The 23,337-nt window shown below is 37.6% G+C and overlaps 1 protein-coding gene across 2 annotated transcripts; it reads left to right on the top strand.

Annotated features, from left to right (window-relative positions):
- The first annotated feature begins 21,472 nt into the window (after window positions 1-21,472).
- On the top strand, window positions 21,473-23,112 carry LOC113895021 (heterogeneous nuclear ribonucleoprotein A3-like). 2 transcript variants are annotated; one of them, XM_027545659.1, is made up of 2 exons: window positions 21,473-21,482; window positions 21,552-23,112. In XM_027545659.1, the coding sequence occupies exons 1-2, from the start codon at window positions 21,477-21,479 to the stop codon at window positions 22,617-22,619; spliced, it is 1,074 nt and encodes a 357-aa protein (XP_027401460.1). In that variant the 5' UTR covers window positions 21,473-21,476; the 3' UTR covers window positions 22,620-23,112. The 2 variants fall into 2 exon arrangements, with proteins under 2 accessions (XP_027401460.1, XP_027401459.1); XM_027545658.1 differs by having other exon boundaries at window positions 21,477-23,112.
- Window positions 23,113-23,337: the final 225 nt, after the last annotated feature.

Below are 23,337 nucleotides of genomic sequence, written 5' to 3' on the forward strand. Positions count from 1 at the left end.
TTGGAGCCAAGAAAATAAACTCTGCCACTGTTTCCACTTTTTTCCCATCTATTTGCCATGAAATGATGGGACTGGATGCCATGATCTTAGTTTTTTGAATGTTGAGTTTTAAGCCAACTTTTTCACTCTCCTCTTCTACCCTTTAGTTCCTTTTCCCTTTCTGCCATTAGAGTGGTATCATCTGCATATCTGAGGCTGTTGATACTTCTCCAGGTAATCTTCATTTTAGTGTGTGAGTCATCCAGCCTGGCATCTCACATGATGTACTCTATATATAACTTAACTAAGCAGGATGACAATGTACAGCCTTGATGTACTTCTTTCCCCATTTGGAACCAGTCCATTGTTCCATGTCTGTTTCTGTTGCTTCTTGACCTGCATACAGGTTTCTTAGGAGGCAGGTAATGTCTGGTATTCCCATCTCTTTAAGAATTTCCCACAGTTTGTTGTTTTCCACACAGTCAAAGGCTTTGGCATAGTTGATGAAACAGAAATAGATATTTTTCTGGAATTCCCTTGCTTTTTCCTATGATCCAGCAGATGTTGGCAATTTGACCTCTGGTTCCTATGCCTTTTCTAAATCCAGGTTGTACATCTGGAAGTTCTCAGTTCATGTACTGTTGAAACCTAACTTGAAGGATTTTGAGCATTACCTTGCTACTGTGTGAAATGAGCACAATTGTACGGTAGTCTGAACATTCTTTGGCTTTGCCTTTCTTTGGGATTGGAATGAACTGCCCTTTTCCAGTCCTATGGCCACTGCTTAGTTTTCCAAATTTGCTAGCATATTGAGTGCAGCACTTAAACAGCATTCTTTTAGAATTTGAAATGGCTTAGCTGGATTTCCATCACCTCCACTATTTTTCTTCATAGTAATGCTTCCTAAGGCCCACTTGACTTCACACTCCAGTATATCTGGCTCTAGGTGAGTGACCACACCATCGTGGTTAATCAGGTCACTAAAACCTTTTGTGTATGTTCTTCTGTGTATTCTTGCCACCTCTTCTTAATCTCTTCTGCTTCTGTTAGGTCCTTAGGCATGGTCAAGCAGGAGATGGCAAGAGAGAGTGAACAGCAACATTTTAGGAATCAGTGAATTATAATGGATAGGAATGGGTGAATTTAATTCAGTAGTTTCAGTAGTCTTGTGGTATTCTACCAATTTCCTTAATCAGTCCTCTGTTTTTTTATTTAGTTATATCTAAATCTATGCTCTATTGATCAAGGTTGCAGTGAGCACAGTTACACTATAGATTTTCTACACTACAGCTAGACCTTAGATAACTTGAAATGGAATTATGAGATCAAAAGATATGACATAATAGATATTTCCAACTTGTATTCTAAAGGATAACTCCACCAGAAATTATACAGTTATTACCTCTCCATATACACTGCCTGATCCATTTTTTGTTGTTAATTTAATAGTTATGTTTTGTTTTTATCCCCACTGACTTCAGTCAATTTTGACATATTATAGAACTTCAAATCTGGAAACTTCTGATCTAATAAGTTTTAATTTATGGAACACAAAGTTAAGGCATTAAGAGTAAAATAACATTTTGTAATCTAGTGTGAAAGTATAGTTTGAAATTATGCATAGAATACATTACCAGTGAGTCTTGCTTATTCTTACTGGAGTGGTTCTTCACTTTCAAAAACTGAAGCTGAAGCTCAGAGAAAATGAATAACCTTTCTAAAATTATATAGTTAATTTTCTGTCACACTGTGTGTTTCCTGCTGGTCAAATATGATCGTTTATGAACCATCGTAAATTTTCATTTCATTTTTATTTTGAATGATTTCTTCTCTCAATTCCTATAGGATTTATAATCCTGGGCTTACAATATAGTACTTGAACATGCATCTGTTGTTCTTGTTGTTTTTCATAAGAAATGATCTTTCCTTGCTGGTTATTCTCCCTTGAATTAACCCCTCACAGTATGGGGCACAGTCCTAAGCCTAGAGTAGTTTGTTAATATGGACATGCTGAGTTGATATGTCAGAACTTACGGTCTTTCCAACACTGGAGACACTTCCTTGCCTCTACGTCAAAGTATTATTAGTCACATAGTTTTGCTATCTCACTTTCAACACCCTTTTTCATATTCCCTGTGTTTAACAGTACTAATGCCTACTAACTAGAGTTTGCATCACATTGTGACATAATGCACATTGCTGTGCTTATATAATTTATATGCATTTTTTTCATGACCTAGAAATGATCCCATTCTTGGCCAATGGAAATAGTAATACGGACTTTTTTTCAGAGTCACACAGGGTGAGACCACTTGCCAGGCACTCACAGCACACAGTCATTTTCTTCTTAGTTACCACAACCACAGACAGCTCTTGATCAACCTAACTCATCCCTAACAAAGCAAACACACATTTAACACTTGATGACTGAAGTCAGTTATTTTACCCATCATAACTGCAAATTCCCACCCTTTTCCTCTAGACTTGCAGTCTGCATCTGAATTGCCTGATCATTATTCTGCTGGGTTCATTTTGCCCATCTTAGAAACACTTGCCTGTTTTTGTGGCCCTGTACAAAATTAGAGCCCTGGATGGGTCATTCATTGTATGTCCACACACTGGGAAAGTTTGTAAAGCAAATTCACATTTTCACTTCTGTCATATCCCTCCTGACCTCAGCCAGGAGCAATTAGCTTTCCCTAGGTTTTATTAAATAAGAGTACGCCCATATATAACCTAGTCTCCCTTTTTTCTCCTTCTGATAGAGCAATTTCTTTGGCTATAGAAAGATGAATTTCACAGATTCATTAGACAAAAGATTGCCGGCCCCTCTTCCTGAGTATCTGACTGTAGAACCCAGTGTTTGGTTAGTAAAACCCCTTGGTATATTAAATGCCTTCTTTTTCTGCAATCCTGACAGCCGATGCATTTCCAGGAACATAGGTTGATTTTATGTTCACAAAAAGAGGACTATGAGCCCTTTAACACACTCTTCTCAATGGTAAGTGTACTCTGCATTATAACACATAGTGAATTTTCTCAAGGACTTTTCCGTATTTTACAAACAAGGACTGAGGGTATTTGATAGACGTGGAATATGACTCACTGTAAGCTGAAGTAACCAACCTGAGGTCAAACAGCCAGGCCCTGGCCAATTTTGTTCAGAACCTTGACCTTTTAACTCTGTCTTTTGCTTTACATTATGTAGAATCCTTTTTTTGCCCATGCAGCTAGGAATAAAAGAGCTTTAACAGGCATTTGAGAATGAATTGTTACCTCTTACACATCTTGATATGTAAACCCTTAACTGTCAATGCTGAACAAGAGAATATCAAGGAAAGAAATTCAGTTGTATTGAAACACCATCCACAAATATCACAAGAACTAGAGACAGCTTTAAACTGATAAGTCCTGGTACCTGTGAACTTTTTAATGGATTATGTGAGTTAAAATGTGGGTTAATTTTGAAATTAGTTGTTTGGCTCTTAAAACATATTTTTTTTCCATTGAAATTTTGTGTATCTGCTAATTATGTTAGAAAAGAGTAGAAGAGAAAAAAAAGCTATTTAAACCTTAATAGATTTAAACAATGATAATAATAGCACTATTTCAGCTACATCTCACATTGTTTCCATTAGAGAAAGCTTTTCAAGCTTCAGTCTCTCACACCAGGACCACTTCTGAAGCACGTGTGATTGTGGTAGAAGCAGGAGATACATAAGCAACAGGCCACGTGATAGAAAAGCTGGAAATGGAACAGGTTTTAAAATCAGTATCTTGACTCTATTTCTTCAGGTTAAGTGGCATTTTTCTATCTGTTTAACAGATGCCGCCAGACACCTCCTGGTTTCTCTGAACTGAGAAAGAATAAGTTATTCTATAGCAAGGAGATCTGAATGGAGACCATCACCTATTCCTTGTACAGACCTGTGTTGTGTGCAAGAGAGAGATGTCTCTGCTGGTGGGACAAGACCCAGTCAGTGTAACACCCAGGAAGGAAGCGAACTTGAGAAGGGAGGACACATATGTCAAGTCTGGGTAAGGAATATCTTAATTTATAGAAAACACACCACTCTGGGTCACAGTGAGAAGGAAAACATATTGAATGATGAGCCATACTCATGCCAGTCCTTTAGCACTTAACTGGGAAGTTTTGTTTTGATTCTTGGTTTTCACAAAGGACGATACTCTAGTCAATGGTTTCTCAAAGCCTTTTCAGATTTAAGATGCTGCCTTGTGCTGCAGCGCACACAAACAGTACAGTCCAAGGGAGGAGGCAAGCAAGAACCTGGCAGGGGTTTGGGTGGGTAATGCGGGCCTGAGTAGAAAGTGCCTGGGAACTTAGCAGGAGCCTCGCAAAATGAAATCGAGCCTGAGGTGGAGAGTGGGACTGGTAACCGAGGTAGAAGCCACACATGCTCAAACGTCATGCTGTTTAAACTGCTTCCAGGGTAGCTTTGTGAGTGTTAGAGTATTTAGCCAGACTACTTTCAACATTTTCTTGCCTCTGGTCAGAATTTAGCCTGGAGAATATGGGGGAGAGAAGGCATCAGAAGGCACCACAAACTAGTTTGACCCTTCTCTTTTTTTTCCTTGGATCAACACCCTTTTGGATTTGATTTTCCTATTTTCTCCCACCCTACTGAAAATTACTACCATAGGAAGTCATTATTTCTGATGAAAACAAGTCATGGTCCTTGGATGTGATGGGGGAGCGGATAAGGCTGAGTCTTACAGTCACACTGGGAGGAGAGGAGAAGGTATACAGTGACTGAGACCAGGCAGAACCTTAAAAAAATATGTTGAAAATCTAGTCTTAAGCCAAACATAATAGATTATATAGCCTAATCACATGGAGTTAGCATTACATTTATTTAGCTGCTAAATGGAGATGCATACTATATATATCTAAGGATTAGAAATAGCTATTATAATAATTATTAATAATAATTTGTCTTTCTTATTCATGGCCTTGGAATATATAAATATATTGGCATATTATGTGTGAATTATTGTGATGTTTCTCCTTGGTTCACGCTGACTTTGCAGACAGGGCTTTAGAAAATATTTTGTACACCTCTGAGATAAGCAAGACAGTTATTTATGGGAATTTATTGCGTTCTTCTACCTGTAATATTCTTCAGTAGGTAGAGGATTGTGTATCAATTAAGATCAAGGTTTCAGAGATTTAAGTAAAGACATGTTGCAGAACAATTGTGAAAATAATCATATTACAAAGAAACAGAAGAAATGCATCAACATGGGAAATCATTTAAGTCTAGAAATATATTTCCCTCTAGAATTTAAATCTTTGATGAGAAGTTTTTTGTTTCCCTTTATGTGACTGAGATGCCTCCATGGCACACTCACAAGCAGTGATACTTACACTCTACATGACTGAGCTTCATATTTAAAGGAAAAAGACCAAATTTTAATAACAGGTTAAAGTAGATAAAAGTTGCACTAGAATCTGAACTACAACCATAGACTTTCAGTGTAACAATGACCTCTGCCATATATAAGTAGGAAGGACATTCAATAGGGACGAAAGTAATTTTTCTCCTAGGTCAGTTGTTAGAAATTTCAACTCCTATTGAACTTGACAAGAGTTGTAATATTAAAGAGAGATTTGGAATAGAAGATAGAAATATGAAACTAAGCTATAAAATGGAATTCATTTATACAATGGAGTATTTAAACATGAGAAATTTAAGAGCAAGGATTCTTAAAAAGTTTTAATAAGTTAGATCTGAATTTTCAGTGCAGGGTGAGAATCAAAGTATGTATCATATAATTTGGATATTGGATCTGCAAGAAAGAGAAAATTAATATGTATTAAGAACCTAAGATAAACCGATGCTATTAGGTCCTTACATGTTTATTAGTTTATTTTAATTCTCATTAAATCAATATTAATATTGAGACTATGGAAGACAAGCAAACTGAGATTCTAAAATATCGAGAAAACATACCTAGGATGATATGCTTTTAGTTTTAATTGCATGAAGCCATGCTCCAAATCTCTGGTATGCATAGGACAATCTGAAATTGCTCATGTGTTCTTTTAGACATTTTACTAGTTGAAATATTTGAAGAAGTTTAACTTTTGCAAAGATGAAGTTTCCATCTGTTAAACAAGCTTATTAGTCAAGATAAGTTTCATGCTTTGCCGTTTGACCTTGGGTGGAGTTGGTCCTCCCTATGGATAAGAAAGACACTATACTGCAGCTCCCTCATCTATAAAACAGGTTCTGCATAACAGTCAATCCTTCCCACAGGGTTGTTATGAGAGTGAAATGACATGAAGTGTGTTGCTGCTGCTGCTAAGTCACTTCAGTCGTGTCCGACTCTGTGCGACCCCATAGATGGCAGCCCACCAGGCTCCCCCGTCCCTGGGATTCTCCAGGCAAGAACACTGAAGTGGGTTGCCATTGCCTTCTCCAATGCATGAAAGTGAAAAGTGAAAGTGAAGTCGCTCAGTGTGTTAGGTGCTTTGAAAAGGGGTTGAAAAATAGGAAATGTGTAATTATTATCATTAATACTTTGGTTATCCTTCAGATATTTTATTGGTTTAAATGATCTGTTTTAGATTACTGAAAAATGGGAGAAGTGCTTAAATAAGACACCCATGCTACTTGCTCTTGTAAAAGTTAAACCTCTTAAAAGAAAAGTTAGGACTACTGCCAAAGTGTTGTCATAGGTAGTGATCAAAAAGGGAGCTCAATCATTCTATTTCAGATCCCTGCTAAACCCAGATAACAAAGATGTTGGAAAGATTTCAAGTAAAATTAGATAGAAGATTATGAAGTATTGTGTCAACACACTGCATATATTGAGGATTGAAAAATGATCCAGTAATTATGTCACATTTACTTGATACTGTTAAACAGATTTTGAACACTTAAAAATTATTTTGCACTATTTTTTACTTTAACTTCCTTAATGCCTCAGCTGGATACATATGGCAATGTAACTCTCACAGGGAAATGGTTACTTTTCACTTTTTTTGAGAAAGCACTTTGAAAAGTGGAAAGTAAGGCCTGAGCAGAAGACAGTGCTAAACATGTCAGCAGTGGGCTTTCTCATACTGTAAATTCTGAAACTCTAGACCTGTAAGTGCATGACAGTAAACATGTGACAATGATTCCTGGTGTCTGATTGGAAAGTAGAAAGCTTCAAATAAGATTATCTGTGTGTTTCTGGAATATCCTTACAAGCAAGGATATCATAGGATGAACAAGAAAAACGAGATGTTAGGTTTCCATGAATAAATCCTGATCTGCCTGCTCATAGAGCAGACATACCAGGCAGAGTCCATTGGCTCACCACATTCTTTGTTTTTTTCCTTTGATTTCAAATGCTTGTTTTCAATCATGTTCATAAAAAGGATGGGCAGCTAAGAGAGTTGAAGCAGATTGGTCAGAGTATCCAGAGGTATTTGTGTATTTTATTCAAATGCAGCAAAATTTGTGGTATATAGTAATGTTTACAATTTTAGAGTCATGTCTTTTGACTTCCATTCAACCAAAAACCGTGATTCTTATATTATAAGGATAATTTAATAGGAACAACGGCCTGGAAGAGGAAAGACTTTGAAATAAAAGTAATGATTTCCTCTTCTGCTCTCAGGGAGTGAGGTAGAATAGAGGCATGAATGTGAGACAACAGTTTAAATCAGATCAAGTATACCTTTTAGACAATTCATGTTGTTAAAAATAACATTATTTTTAATGTTTTTTGTTTTTAATGTTTTAAAAATCACATTATTGGAGTCGTTGTAACATTTGGAAATATTGGAGTCCTCCTCATTCTGCGATATGGTTACAAGGCCTATGTTTATGGTAACTAAACATTTTGAGAAACATTCTTAGCACTTAGAGAAACATTCTTAGCACTTTATAAGAACCAGTGATGAAAGTTAGAATGAGTAGGTAGATATTTTTAGTAATCATTTCCATGAGAAAGATAACATTAAATAACAAAAGCAACAAAATGTAAGTTTCTGTCATCACAGTTCTGTATTAGAAGCAAACAGCTTTTCTTCTCTTAGCAACATTATCACAAACCCTGCTGTGCACTGCTTCCAGACAGCTACTCACTTGCTCTTCACGTGGGATAAAAAGGCTCCATAATCCAAAAAGTTCATAAGAGTGTTAGTCTCTCAGTCATGTCTGACTCTTTGTGACCCTATGGACTATAGCCCATCAGGCTCCTCTGTCCATGGGATTTTCCAGGCAAGAATACTGGAGTGGTTGCCATTTTTTTTCTTCAGGGGATCTTCTCAACCCAGGAATTGAATTCAGGGATCGAACCCAGGTCTCCTGTGTTGCAGGCAGATTCTTTATTGTCTGAGCCACCAGGGAAGTTCAGAGTTCATAAAGATATCATGCAAAATTTGTAGATCATTTTACCATCATCCTTTTCACAATGTTGTATTGTTTAATAAGGATAAGCCATCTCCCTTGTTTCATGGAAGAAATTTTTACATGCTCTTTACCACCCAGCTAAGGGTTGCAGATACTGCCTCATGTTTAGGGTTTTATTACATGAGTAAGATGTGTTGCATCCCTCACAACAATCAAGTGAATTCCATTTCACCTTTCCTTCACCCATAGTACTGTTTGGCTCCATTATAGGCATTGAAATACCTTTATGTCTGGGTGGCATTCTCAAAGTAAGAAGAGGGCTTAAATGTATCAATCTGATCACAATCAAAGGGTGCAGTGTGACCTTAGAGTGGAGTTTGGAAAAGTTGGGCAGATTTAAGACAAAAATATTGCTAGTTTATTTGCAAAACTGTAGTACTGGCAATTTTATTGTATGTACAACTATTAATAGAAATAGTCCATTGAAGTAATAGTCTAGGTCTACAAAATTTCATTTTGAAATTCACCCCAAATAATTCAGTGTAAAAACCAAGAGGAACATAGCATCAGTACATGTTTTATTTACAGTTTAAAATGTCTTATTCCTCAGTTGAACACTATTTCATTTTAGTGCAGAAGTTCTCATTTGTGCACATTTTCCAATAGTTTCTCATATGATGAATTAGTGAATTGTCCCCATTGCATTTGAAGATTCCCTTAAGTGCCCCAGGCTCCACTCCCCCACTTAGCATTGAATTCCCCCTTTTTTTTCATTCCTTTCAGTCATATAGCATTTTGTGTGGATGTCGTTTTAAATAAGTTGAACTCCTGGAGTTTTTTCTTGTTCTTAAACTGAAAGTCGGCAGTGCTTAATATTTAGTGTCTCATCAAGGTATATGTCCATTTTTTTCCATATTCAATTCACCAATTAAAACTTTTACTTTGGAAGAAAGAATGTATTTGTTCAATCAAAATTTAAGTGTCTACTATGTACCAGGGACGGTTCTAGGCACTGGAGGTAGATTTGTGAACTAAACTGAAATCTCTGTTGTTATACAACTTATATTTCATTGTAATAATAAATAATAAAGAATATAAAGTAAAATTAAAAGTATATAAGGTGATTGACAGGAGTTGTAGAGGAAACTAATCGTCCATATTATGGAGACAGCACTGGGGGGAAAGGCAGTTGCTTATGAGGAGGGTCAGGGTAGGTCTTGCCACAAATGTCACGTTTGAGTCAATCTCCAAAAGAGATGAGTGAAGGAACCATCAGGGTATCTTGAGAGGAGCATTCCAACTACAGGAAAAAACAGATGGGAGCCCACCTGTCTAGGTGAAAGTGTTGGTGTGATTAGAACTGAGGGATGGCAGGAAGAATCAAAGTCTTTAGCAGGAAAAGTGTGTGTGTTGGGGGCAGGAAGCTGGGGGTGGAAAGTTCTTTACTACTTTGTAGCATATTCTAAGTATATTAGTTTTTCTCTGCTGCTGCTGCTGCTAAGTCGCTTCAGTCCTGTCCGACTCTGTGCGACCCCATGGACTGCAGCCTACCAGGCTTCTCCGTCCATGGGATTCTCCAGGCAAGAACACTGGAGTGGGTTGCCATTTCCTTCTCCAATGGATGAAAGTGGAAAGTGAAAGTGAAGTCGCTCAGTTGTGTCCGACTCTTAGCGACCCCATGGACTGCAGCCTACCAGGCTTCTCCATTCGTGGGATTTTCCAGGCAACAGTACTGGAGTGGGGTGCCATTGAGCCAAAAGTCACTGGCATATAATATAAGGGAATTTTAGTTTTCCCTTTAATAATGATAATGTTCTGAGAAATTAAGGAAGTATAGTTTATTTTTATAGGTTTGTTAAAACTTGCCAGTTGCTCACTTTATGTAGTATATATGCATGTATGAATTTTAAAATAGATTCCTTTATGTCAAATCTGTCAGGCTGCAAAAAAAAATTATTTTTGTTTCTGGAAGCCAGAAGTTGAATTAGCCAGTTTCGCTGCAATGGCATTTTGCTAGCAATCAAGAAACTTAACATGAAGCACAGTTGGAGTGCTATCTGCTTGAGAAGCTATACACATTAAAGAGATTGAATTAGTCATCAGGCTCAATGAAAAGTTTCTAAATTACAGCAGGAACTTCATAAATTCTAGTAAAATGTAAATAAAATGTATGTGAAAACATAATTTAATATGAAAATTTTGTTTTCACCAGTAAAAATTTCTACAGTCTTTATAATACTTGTCAATAGTTATTTATTGCTTACTAAGTTTAGACACTGAATAAATTCTTTAACTTATTAACTTAATCAGATAACTATCCTTCTTATTACCTAATAATAATATGCTATTGCCTGTACGTATTAATATCATCACTCGTAGTACTAGTAGTAGTAGTGGCATCTCCATTTTAATGGAGTGAAAATTCAAGCTTAAAATCGGAGAGGTCAAGTAATTTTTATAGAGGAGCCAGAATTGATTTCCAGACCTAGTTTGCTGGCCTGTAGTCCATACACTATGGAAAACTGCCTCTGCTTTATAAATTTAACAGTGGTAAACTTAGAAATCAACTTGCAAAGCTGTTGTGCATAGGAGCACTCATTGCTATGATTATAATATACTCCTAACATGTGAGTGGCACATAGTAGGAGCCTATAAATCCCTCACTATTTCCCCTCATAATTGGGAAAATTTTTTCTTATTTTAAAAAGTGCAATAGAAGACCTCACCTGGAATCTATTTAAAGAGTGCACTGCATTTTTGGTAAACATATTTACAGTATTGGACTTCATTTCACAGGAAATGCTCTCCTCCTGTTGACGCTTATGACAACTCTCTCTACAACAGCAGTGAAGACTATACACACATTACAGTAATTTTAGAGCAGAAACATATCAATCACAATTTGTACATATAATTTTGGAAGACACAGTGTGTTGTACAGTCTCTCCGAGGAATATGTTTGTTATGCAAGGAAATAAAGTACAGCTCTACAATAAGCATTCCTGAATAGATCACCACTGTGTTCCACCTTGCACTCACAGCTCCTTGCCAAAGAGGACTTTGACCTGTATAAATTGGACAACTCTGAAACATTTGGAATCCTGACCCCTATTCCAAAAGGTTTCTCTTTTATACAACTAAAACCAGGCTCTCATTCTCTTAGTACAACTATGCTCAGCTTCCATCTCCAAATTTAACTTGGGCTCATGTCAGGTCAGCGTATTAACACCCATCTCCCCCAGTTACCCTATTCAACATTGGAAAGTATTTACATAAATTGTAACCTATGTCTACTAGCATTCTCAGAATCCATGTCATGGGACTAACTTATAATGAGGTATAAGTTGGCTTTCTCCAGTAAAACTAAATCTTCTTGGCTAATATCCAAGACAGTTGTTTTGTATCAAATTCTGCTCGAGAGAGAATGTGGTGATACAAGTGTCGACAACAGTAAATAAATCTCCAGCTCCAGTGAAACAGTAATTTTAATAAAATATTAATTTGTTGTCTACAATACTTTGCAGTTTTTAAAGGGATTTCAAATGTATTAATTTACTCTTCACAGCAACCCGGTGTAATAGATAGAATAGAAATTTCACTCACATTTTACTCATAAGGAAACTAAGACTTTGAGACAATAAGCAGCCTGTCTCAGGTTAGACACCTGGAAGGAATTAAATATGGTTTCAAGTTGAGGATTTCTGACTCTTTTCCAGAGTTCTTCTCACCACACCATTAAGTCTAAGTAGAAAAGTTGAAGTGAGATCACTCATACATTTGTGGGTAAAATGTAAGTACAATATTTTCTTTAGGGCCACATATAAAAGAAATCTTGGAATCATTCTTTGTATGGAAATACAATTTTTCTTGTAACTGTCAAAGTTTCATTCTGCTCAGAGTACATTCTGCAATTTTTCTGGAAGATTTTTTCAGCATATCAAAAAGCTTTAAAATTATGACTAATAAAGGGAAACCTGTCCAACCAGCTATTAAATGACATAGTAAAATTAACAGTAATTAAAAACACATGATGCTGGTATTAGATTAGCGTGGAACACTTCAAAAACAAACCCATATCTATTAAAGAACTTGCAGTTTTCCAAAGGAAATAGAGGTGGAAGAGTTAAATTGTTCAAAAATTGCTGTTAGAAAAATTATCCTTCTTTTTTATCTCCCTCAAAACAGAGAATGAAATATATTCCAAGTGGCTTAAAGAATTAAAATAAAATATATAGTATTTAACAAACTGGGATTACTGAGTATAGTTGTGCAAGCTGTATGCTGTACAACTGGGGGTTATATTCATGTAAACAATAATGTGAATGGCACACCCTCTTGGGTGAGCATCCTAATGTTAGCACCCTAATGTAAAAATGTAGCTAATTTTTGATTGGGGAAGGATTTTATTCAATGAGAAAGCAACATAAAAACCACATAAAATAGACTGATAGAAATAACCACATAAACACATTTCAGTACATCAAACATCATAAAACTAAAATATAAGCAAGAACTGGTAAAAACATTTGCAACAAATATGATAATCTCATAGGATTTATGTATTAAATACATATAAAAATGTAATGACATAAAATTTAATTTTTATAACACTTAAATCCCAACACCACCATTTATTACTTGTGTAAATTAGGGTAATGCTAAAAGGTATAACAAAAGACCCCAAAATGTAAAATGGCTCAAACATAGAGTAAACAAGCATTCTTAACCTCTCTGTACCAGGGCCACATTAGCAGTCTGGTAGATCTTTTCTCAGAATATTGTTTTTAAATACATAAAATAAAATTTAAAAGATTTCAAAAGAACCAGTTATATTGAAATGTAGCTATAAAATATTAAAATAACTTGTGATCTGATAATAAAGGTGCTTCTTTAATAGAACATGAAATAACCAAATATAGTATCAGGTTTAATTTCTACCATAATTTCAAGGTCTTGTTGACTATGAACTAAATTTGATACCTGCTACAATTGTAGCATGATACAAAGATACCTGTCACATGTACTACTGATATTACTAGTTTGTGGCCTATGTTTGTAATAGAAAAAAATGCTAGATTGCAGTTAATTAGAAATAACATTTTTTCCTCATTCCATGTTCACAAACTCCTAAATTTTCTCTGTGGATGCCATAGAGATCCATGAGCCTCATGTGAAGGACCGCTGCTATGGATGTTTCTTGCCTGCTCATGTCACGTCCCCGCACAGGAAGACAGAGCAGGCGTGCCGGCATCAGCTGAAGGCGGTCTCAGGGAGTGATCCAAGGACCAGCTGAAGGAGGCTTGCCATGTTCAGGGTGTAGCTTCCTGAGTTTCCACCATTGTTCCCATCTCGGTCAGCCAGAAGAGGAAACAGACATGGAGAGACACATGTCAGAAACTTTTATGGGCTAAGCCTGGAATTGGTGCACATCGTATTCTACTGACTAGAACTTGGCCACATAAACACACCTATCTGGCAAGGGAGGTTGGGATATATAGATAAGACGTATGATCAGGAAGACGAGGAGAACATGGGCTTTGATGAGAAGGTGGTATTAATAGCCTTTCCCAAATCATCTTTCAAATTAGCAATTAACGACTATCTGCAATGAGATAAAGCTAGAGGGAAGATATGAGAACTGTTGTGGAAATCAACTGTGTAAAAAAACATTTTGGAGAGCAAACCGTCAAAATGAATTAAGGGTTTTAAAATTGTTCTTATCCCTTGATCCATTAATTTAATTTCTATGATTTTTCTTAAGAATATTGTGCAGTTGAAGGAAAAACTGCACACATTAGTCATAGCAGCATTAATTTAGATAACAGTGGAGTTATTATAATTACAAAAGATAAATGCAATAACCAAAATAAATTAGCATTGTCAAGGAAATTGAGGTATGTCCATATGATAGACTGTTAGGAGTTTTAGTAACTGATAGCTGAAATTTCTTGAATGAGGCTAAACGCTAGATGTTGTGCCAGTCACTTTATATGCCTTAGATCCTGGCATCTACCCCATGAGATACTTTCCTTGATCCCTTTTTATGTGTGAAAAAATTGAATCTCAGATAGACTGAGTGCTCTGTTGAGGATTATACAGCACTGGTTTAGTCTTTGCTGGTTGTACATCTAAAATTCACTGTCTTTTCTTCCCTACTAACAGGACTCTGATTTTGTTTGGGGTTGTAATGTACTCAGCTAAAAATACTTTACCATCAGACTGACTAGCACAGTTGAGGCTGCTGTGTGCCTAACATGGTCAATGCAATTTAAGCAGAGATGGCTATTCTAATGAAAGACTCAACTGGAATAAGTGTTCTCAAACTTTTGGCCTTCAGCATTCCTCTTCCTTCTCTCAAGTAAGCATATGAAACCTGTGTATGGAGCAGTCATCTTGTAACCATTGCTGAAAACCACAGCCTAAGAATGGCAGGACAAGAGTAAGGAGAAGCTTGGACCTTGATGGAATTCTTGAGAACTGCACCAGCCCACGTTTTCCCAAGGCCCTTAATGCTGTTTGATTAGGTCACAGAAGTTAAACTTTTTTTTTTTTTAATTGAATGCAACCAAACATAATTCTATCTGTACAACTGTTCAGTGGCAAAATCGGACTTAAGCCCAGACCCTGATGCTGGGAAATATTGAAGGCGGGAGGAGAAGGGGACGACAGAGGATGAGATGGTTGGGTGGTATCACCGACTCAATGGCCATGAGTTTGAGTAAACTCGGGGAGTTGGTGATGGACAGGGAGGCCTGGCGTGCTGCAGTTCATGGGGTCTCAAAGAGTCGGGCATGACTTGAGTGACTGAACTGAACTGAACTGAAGCCCAGATGTGTTTGACTCAAAGGCCTCTTAAGTACAATTACATGCTAATTTTCTGCTTGTTCTTTCATGTTGACTTTGAAAAGCAGGATACTAAAATCATATATGTAAGTGTGATCTCAAGTATATTAATATACATAGAATATTGGAAGAGAAGAGATCAAAATTTTGTTGATGGTTATCTCTGAGTGGTGTTCTGGTATTCCCATCTCTTTCAGAATTTTCCACAGTTTATTGTGATCCACACAGTCAAAGGCTTTGGCATAGTCAATAAAGCAGAAATAGATGTTTTTCTGGAACTCTCTTGCTTTTTCCATGATCCAGCGGATGTTGGCAATTGGATCTCTGGTTCCTCTGCCCTTTCTAAAACCAGCTTGAACATCAGGAAGTTCATCGTTCACATATTGCTGAAACTCCAGTACTTTGGCCACCTCATGTGAAGAGTTGACTCATTGGAAAAGACTCTGATGCTGGGAGGGATTGGGGGCAGGAGGAGAAGGGGACGACAGAGGATGAGATGGCTGGATGGCATCACTGACTTGATGGACGTGAGTCTGAGTGAACTCCGGGAGTTGGTGATGGATAGGGAGGCCTGGCATGCTGCGATTCATGGGGTCGCAAAGAGTCGGACATGACTGAGTGATTGATCTGATCTGATCTCTGAGTGGCAGGATTGTAAGGGTTAATTTTTAAAATAACTTTATAAGAGGATTTATTATTATAAATGTAATACATGCTTATTGTGGATAATTTGCAATTTAAAGGACAGAATAAAGGAAAAAATAAAATGTACTAACTAACAATTTTCCCTACACTTATATTTTCAAATTGTAGGTGCTATTTTGTGTCCTGCTGTTTTTACTTACTATTAAAGCAATTCTCATTGTTATTAAATATTTTAGAAATACCATGTTAATGGCTGCCTGTTATTCTAGCATGTGGATGAATATAAATTGTTAAAACATTTTTCAGTTGTTGAAATTTTTAATTAGTTTACGATTTTTAGTATTGAAAGAATATTCTGAAAACACTTATGTTTGTAAATCTTGGTCTTTTTACTGATCGTTTCCCTGACATGAATCCTCAGAAGTCTGATTTGGAGAATCTTTGTTGCTTTTGTCATGAACTTTTAAGTCAGTTCTTCAGAAATATTGCACAAGGGCTTGCACTGGGTATGTATGAGGGTGTTCTGTCATGTAGAGGCCTCGAGGTGCCCTCACACCTTTCTTCGTCTCCAGCTGATTGCTTTCAAGCAACTGATTAAGTGAATTTCCAGAGTGTATAATTTTATGTTAGTTAAAATATCTCCTGCAAATGGGTGGGGAAATTATTGATTGAACAAAGTATACTTATGACTAGTATGTAGGGAAATGGCAGAGCTGAAATTCCTACAACTTCAAGAAGTTCTATGTCAGCCATATTGTAAGGGAATCTGGAGATGATATAATCAGATGAAATAAGAAGGAGTTAAAAATAGACCCTCAAAAGACGAGTATTGAAATCAAGGCTTCCTCCATTATCATTAACAGCTCACCTTTCCCTAAATGTCTAAATGTACTTTTTTCCTTAAAACAGCCAATGATAGTGAAAGATATATATGAATATAAATAAATATTTCTACATTGAATTTATATTTTTGAAATTTTGTAATTAATGAGGTGCATGGTCAAAAGCACAAGGAGCAGTTTTAAAATTGAGTAATTTATATTACTGGTTCTATTTCTATGATAGTAATTCCTTTAATAAAAATAAAAAAGCTTCTAATGACCTCAAAATAATTACTTTCTACTATATATGTTCCCTGGTGGCTTAGCCGGGAAAGAATCTGCCTGTACTGCAGGGGACCCATGTTCAGTCCCGGGATCAGGAAGATCCCCTGAAGAAGGGAATGGCTACCCACTCCAGCATTCTTGCCTGGAGAATTCCATGGCCAGAGAGGCCAGAGAGGCAGGCTACATACAGTCCATGGGGTTGCAAAGAGTCAGACACGACTGAGAGTGAGCTGATATTTAATATAGTCAATGTTGTTCAGTCACTCAGTAGCATCCGACTCTGCAACCACATGGACTGCAGCACACCAGGCCTCCCTGTCCCTCACCATCTACCAGAATTTGCCCAAGTTCATGTCCATTGCATTGGTGATATCATCCAGTCATCTCATCCTCTGAGCCAGTATTGACAACATATTTCCATATATCTACATTATTGACAACTTCATCATTTTTTTCTTATTGTATTTCAGTTTCATGGAATTGGGGGAATCATAACCTGAGTAGTTCATAATGTGCTCTCTTTACCAATCTATGCATGGCTTATGTTTTAGTTATTAATATTATTTAATTAATTACTTTTAGTATGTTAAACACTTATGAACCTACCAGCCAAAACAAAAGCTTGAAACTTGACAATACTCTTCTATATGGTTTTGTCCAAAAACCCATTCCTTTGCTACCAGATAGTTTCATTTTCATGAGGATATCAATATTTTTAATACTTTATTTCATAAGTAACATCTCCATGTTTACCCAAATTTTTAAAGCTATTTTCTAATCTTTGTATTAGTTTCATTTTGATTCCTTCAAATTGAAGTGGTATTTTTCAGTTCTAGAGCCTCATCTAATGTCATATTTGAAATTCAGTTTAAATGAACAGTTATGAAAATATTAAACAGGTTTTTGTGGCTTTGTAAACAAGCATATCTAAATGATATGTCCTTTCAGATCTAGCAAATATAAAATTGCCATGAGTCCTCTCATTGGATCTAAGGTAATACAAGTCCAAAAGGGCTTGTAACAATAATAGGCTTGTTTTAATTCTGTAAATATGTATCAAATATCTACCAAGAAGGAGGTATAGAGTTTGGCATTGGTACTGGTAATGGTGGTGACTTAAAATAACTTGGATAGTGGTTTCTCTCCAGTGAGTTTAAATTCTAAGAGAGAGCCCAGAAACACAACCATACATGGGGAAACTCACCATGTGAGAGGGGTAGCACATTAGGTCAGTGGGAGAAGATGAGTTATTCAACATATGATGCTGGAATAATTGTTTAGTAATTATTTCTAAGTAATAATTGAACTTCAGTTCAGTTCAGTCACTCAGTCATGTCCGACTCTTTGTGACCCCATGGACTGTAGCATACCAGGCCTCACTGTCCGTCACCAACTCCCGGAGTCTACCCAAACCCATGTCCATTGAGTCAGTGATGCCATCCAACCATCTCATCCTCTGTCGTCCCCTTCTCCTCCTGCCCTCAATCCTTCCCACCATCAGGGTCTTTTCCAATGAGTCAGCTCTTCACATCAGATGGCCAAAGTACTGGAGTTTCAGCTTTAACATTAGTCCTTCCAATGAACACCCAGGACTGATCTCCTTTAGAATGGACTGGTTGGATCTCTTTGCAGTGCAAGGGACTCTCAAGAGCCTTCTCCAACACCACCGTTCAAAAGCATCAATTCTTCGGCATTCAGCTTTCTTTATAGTCCAACTCTCACATTGATACATGACTACTGGAAAACCATAGCCTTGATTAGACGGACCTTTGTTGGCAAAGTAATGTCTCTGCTTTTTAATATGCTATCTAGGTTGGTCATAACTTTCCTTCCAAGGAGTAAGCGTCTTTTAATTTCATGGCTGCAGTCCCCATCCGCAGTGATTTTGGAGCCCAGAAAAATAAAGTCAGCCACTGTTGCCACTGTTTCCACATCTATTTGCCATAAAGTGATGGGACTGGACGCTATGATCTTAGTTTTCTGAATGGTGAGTTTTAAGCCAACTTTTCTCTCTCCTATTTCATTTTCAAGAGGCTCTTTAGTAGTTCTTCTTCACTTTCTGCCATAAGGGTGGTATCATTTACATATCTAAGGTTATTGATATTCCTCCCGGCAATCTTGATTCCAGCTTGTGCTTCTTCCAGTGCAGTGTTTCTCATGATGTACTCTGCACAGAACTTAAATAAGCAGGGTGACAATATACAGCCTTGACGTACTCCTTTTCCTATTTGGAACCAGTCTGTTGTTCCATGTCCAGTTCGAACTGTTGCTTCCTGACCTGCATAGAGGTTTCTCAGTTACTTAACAATAAAAATTGGGATTATTTCATGTGTAAAAAATAAATTGTACCTGTTTAACTCACACCAATCAAAAAAATTCTAGTACGGGAGAGATAGATGTCAGCAAAAATGTGACTGAAGATAAAATAATGCAAATTCTAAATATTGAGTTTAAAAAAAGTTTAGGAAAGCAGTTACAATTCTGAATTGTGGATGGTGTGAAAATCCAAGGAAAATGTAATGTATGAACTGGGCTTTCAAGGCTAAGTGGATTTAAAATAGGAGTAAGAGGCAGAAGTAGAAATGCGGGAAGAATTGTTCCAAAAGGTTGTTTTCAAGCAAGGTGACCAGTTCATCTTGGTTTGGTTGGTACTTTCCTAAAAGTGGTCTTCCCTGGTGGTTCAGAGGGTAAAGATCTGCCTGCAATGCAGGAGACCAGGGTTTGATCCCTGGGTCAGGAAGATCCCCTGGAGAAGGAAATGGCAACCCACTCCAGTATTCTTGCCTGGAGAATCCCACGGACAGAGGAGCCTGGTGGGCTACAGTCCAGGGGTCACAAAGAGTCGGACACGACTGAGCGACTTCACTTCCACTTTTTCACTTTTCCTGTAAGCACTGCAAGCCCCATGTGATGGGGAAAGGGCAAATCAGGACAGTTGGTCCACTTGAAACAAAGCCATGCATTCCCTACCACTCCTCCCAATTTCCTAAGCAAAGAAGTACACAGAGTCCCATAAACCCAGACAGCAGGTGTCAGCTTTTGGAAGCTGAACTCTGCTCACTGGCCCCTACCACTTGCTCTGAGAAGGGAGCTTGAGGATTTCAAAGTTCCTTGTGCTTCTCGGTTACCCATAGCAGCACTTCCCTTTAGGCCTACTTAGCCCCGAGACTCCTCCACTGCTGAGACATCAAATGCTAGCCTTTGTTTGATGACCACCTTCCATTCTCCCAGCCTCTTACTACCTATTCCTGCTGAGCTTCCTGCCTGTTCTTATCAACACTTTTGGCCCCTCAACCGCATCCTAATTCTCCTGATCCATCACCAGCCTGGTTCTTGTTTATCGAGTCTATCAACATACTAACGTAACATGCTTGTTGAGATAAAGCACTGTGGAGTCAAACATCCACTTCTGCCTGTTTTATTTTGTGTCCATCTATGCTTCTTACTCTCCACAGGAATTTACCAACAGAGTTAACTTCTCTGAACCTGTTTTCTCAGCTGGAAAATAGGAGATACCAATGCCTCCTATTCCATATTACTCATGAAATACTATTTTTAAAAAAGCAACAAGATTTTCAGAATTGTATGTACAGTATGAATACACTTTTGTGTATATAAAGTCATTTCTTGCATATGAATGTTTATAAATGCAATTACAAGAAGAAGAAAACCAAACTCTAAAAATGGTTAGCTTTCAGAAGGGATATGAAAAAGGGGAGAAATGTTAATAAGCAAATGATCTTTACACTCTTATCTTTGAATTGTGTGACTATTATATGATAAACTTAGGTTATTTTGAAATTAAAATATAAATGAAGACAGGATAAAAATGGACAAACATAAAAGTTTCACAGGGGAGTCGACACTTAAGTGAATCTCCATGTGTGGGGAGATAAGAAAGGGAAGGATTTTCTAGGGAAATGAGTAGTGTGAGCCATGGAGTAGATAGCGCAGTGCCGCCAGGACCCTGCAGAAAACCTTAATGATGAGGGACAGGACTCAGTGAGAGCCATGTGAAGGGGAGGATCATAGGAAATAAGGCCAGAAAGATGGCCAGGGCTAGCTCTGAGTGCCCTTTGAAGGCCATACAGTTCAATTTGAACTTTGTCCTGAAACTAATGGGAAAGCATTGAGAAGTAAGAAGAATGGGAAAAAAAAATAATAGAAGCTGAATTTTAGAAAGGTACTATATTGTGAATATAGGGGTGGGCAATACTATAGATTTTTTAAAATTTATTTATTTTTTCATTTATTTGGCTGTTCTGGATCTTAGTTATGGGATGTGGGATCTGTAGTTGGTCTTTAATTGAGGCATGTGTGATCTAGGTGGATCCTGGGCTCCCTGCATTGGGAGCATGGAGTGTTAGCTCCTGGATCACCAGGGAAGTCTCAAGACTGTAGATTTGAAAAGGAAATCAGAAACATTTTCAATATTCACAAAAAGAGATGATGAAGGCCTAATTTATTAGCAGAGACCAAATAACATTTCATTTTATGCTGTGATTAAAATATTAATAGCATTTTACTGGGTCTCAAAATGGAGGTAAAACCGCCGCCCGGTCACCCCCAGCCCAACTCCGGCCGTCGCCGCCACCGCTGCTGGGGGGAGGAGGGTCATGATCCCAAGGAACCAGAGCAGTTGAGAAAGCTGTTTATTGGTGGTCTGAGCTTTGAAACTACAGATGATAGCTTAAGAGAACATTTTGAGAAATGTGGCACACTTACAGATTGTGTGGTGATGAGAGACCCCCAAACAGAACGTTCCAGGGGCTTTGGTTTTGTGACTTACTCTTTTGTTGAAGAAGTGGATGCAGCAATGTGCGCTCGACCGCACGAGGCTGATGGGCGTGTAGTGGAACCAAAGAGAACTGTTTCTAGAGAGGATTCTGTAAAGCCTGGTGCCCATCTAACAGTGAAGAAAATTTTTGTTGGTGGTATTAAAGAAGATACAGAAGAATATAATTTGAGAGACTACTGTGAAAAGTATGGCAAGATTGAAACCATAGAAGTTATGGAAGACAGGCAGAGTGGGAAAAAGAGAGGATTTGCTTTTGTAACTTTTGATGATCATGATACAGTTGATAAAATTGTTATTCAGAAATACCACACTATTAATGGGCATAATTATGAAGTGAAAAAGGCCCTTTCTAAACAAGAGATGCAATCTGCTGGATCACAAAGAGATCGTCGAGGTGGATCTGGCAACTTTATGGGTCATGGAGGAAACTTTGGAGGTGGTGGGGGTAACTTTGGCCGTGGTGGAAACTTTGGTGGAAGAGGAGGCTATGGTGGCGGAGGTGGTGGCAGCAGAGGGAGCTATGGAGGAGGAGATGGTGGATATAATGGATTTGGAGGGGATGGTGGCAACTATGGCGGTGGTCCTGGTTATAGTAGTAGAGGAGGTTACGGTGCTGGTGGACCAGGAGGATATGGAAACCAAGGTGGTGGACATGGTGGCGGTGGTGGAGGATATGATGGTTACAATGAAGGAGGAAATTTTGGGGGTAACTGTGGTGGTGGTGGAAACTATAATGATTTTGGAAATTATAGTGGACAACAGCAGTCAAATTATGGACCCATGAAAGGGGGTAGTTTTGGCGGAAGAAGCTCGGGCAGTCCCTATGGTGGTGGTTATGGATCTGGTCGTGGAAGTGGTGGATATGGTAGCAGAAGGTTCTAAAAACTCAGAAGAAAAGGGCTACAGTTCTTAGCAGGAAAGAGAGCAAGGAGTTATCAGGAAAGCTGCAGGTTACTTTGAGACAGTTGTTCCAAATGCGTTAGAGGAACTGTAAAAATCTGCCACAGAAGGAACGATGATCCATAGTCAGAAAAGTTAACTGCAGCTTAAACAGGAAACCCTTCTTGTTCAGGACTGTCATAGCCACAGTTTGCAAAAAGTGTAGCTATTGATTAATGCAATGTAGTGTCAATTAGATGTACATTCCTGAGGTCTTTTATCTGTTGTAGCTTTGTCTTTTTCTTTTCATTACATCTGGTATATTGCCCTGTAAATTGTGTTAGTGGTACCAGGAATAAAAAATTAAGGAATTTTTAACTTTTCAATATTTGTGTAGTTCACTTTTTCTACATTTTAGTACAGAAACTTTAACAAAATGCAGTTTTGAAGGTGTTTCCTTGTGAGTTAACAAGTAAAGAAGATCATTGTTAATTACTATTTTGTATGAATTTTGCTAAAGTTAACTGTAAAGAAACACCTGCTGACTTGCAGTTTAAGGGGAATCTATTCTCCCCATTTCCAAACCATGAAATGAATGGCTCTGACATGTGGAGAGAATAGATATTTGTATGTTTGCAGTGTGTGTTTTAGATAATAGAATTGGGTATTTAAATTAGCATATTTGTGAATTTAATAGCATTAAGATTTACCCTCAAATGAA

This window comes from Bos indicus x Bos taurus, chromosome 7, assembly GCF_003369695.1.
Source record: "Bos indicus x Bos taurus breed Angus x Brahman F1 hybrid chromosome 7, Bos_hybrid_MaternalHap_v2.0, whole genome shotgun sequence".
Classification (NCBI taxonomy): domain Eukaryota; kingdom Metazoa; phylum Chordata; class Mammalia; order Artiodactyla; family Bovidae; genus Bos; species Bos indicus x Bos taurus.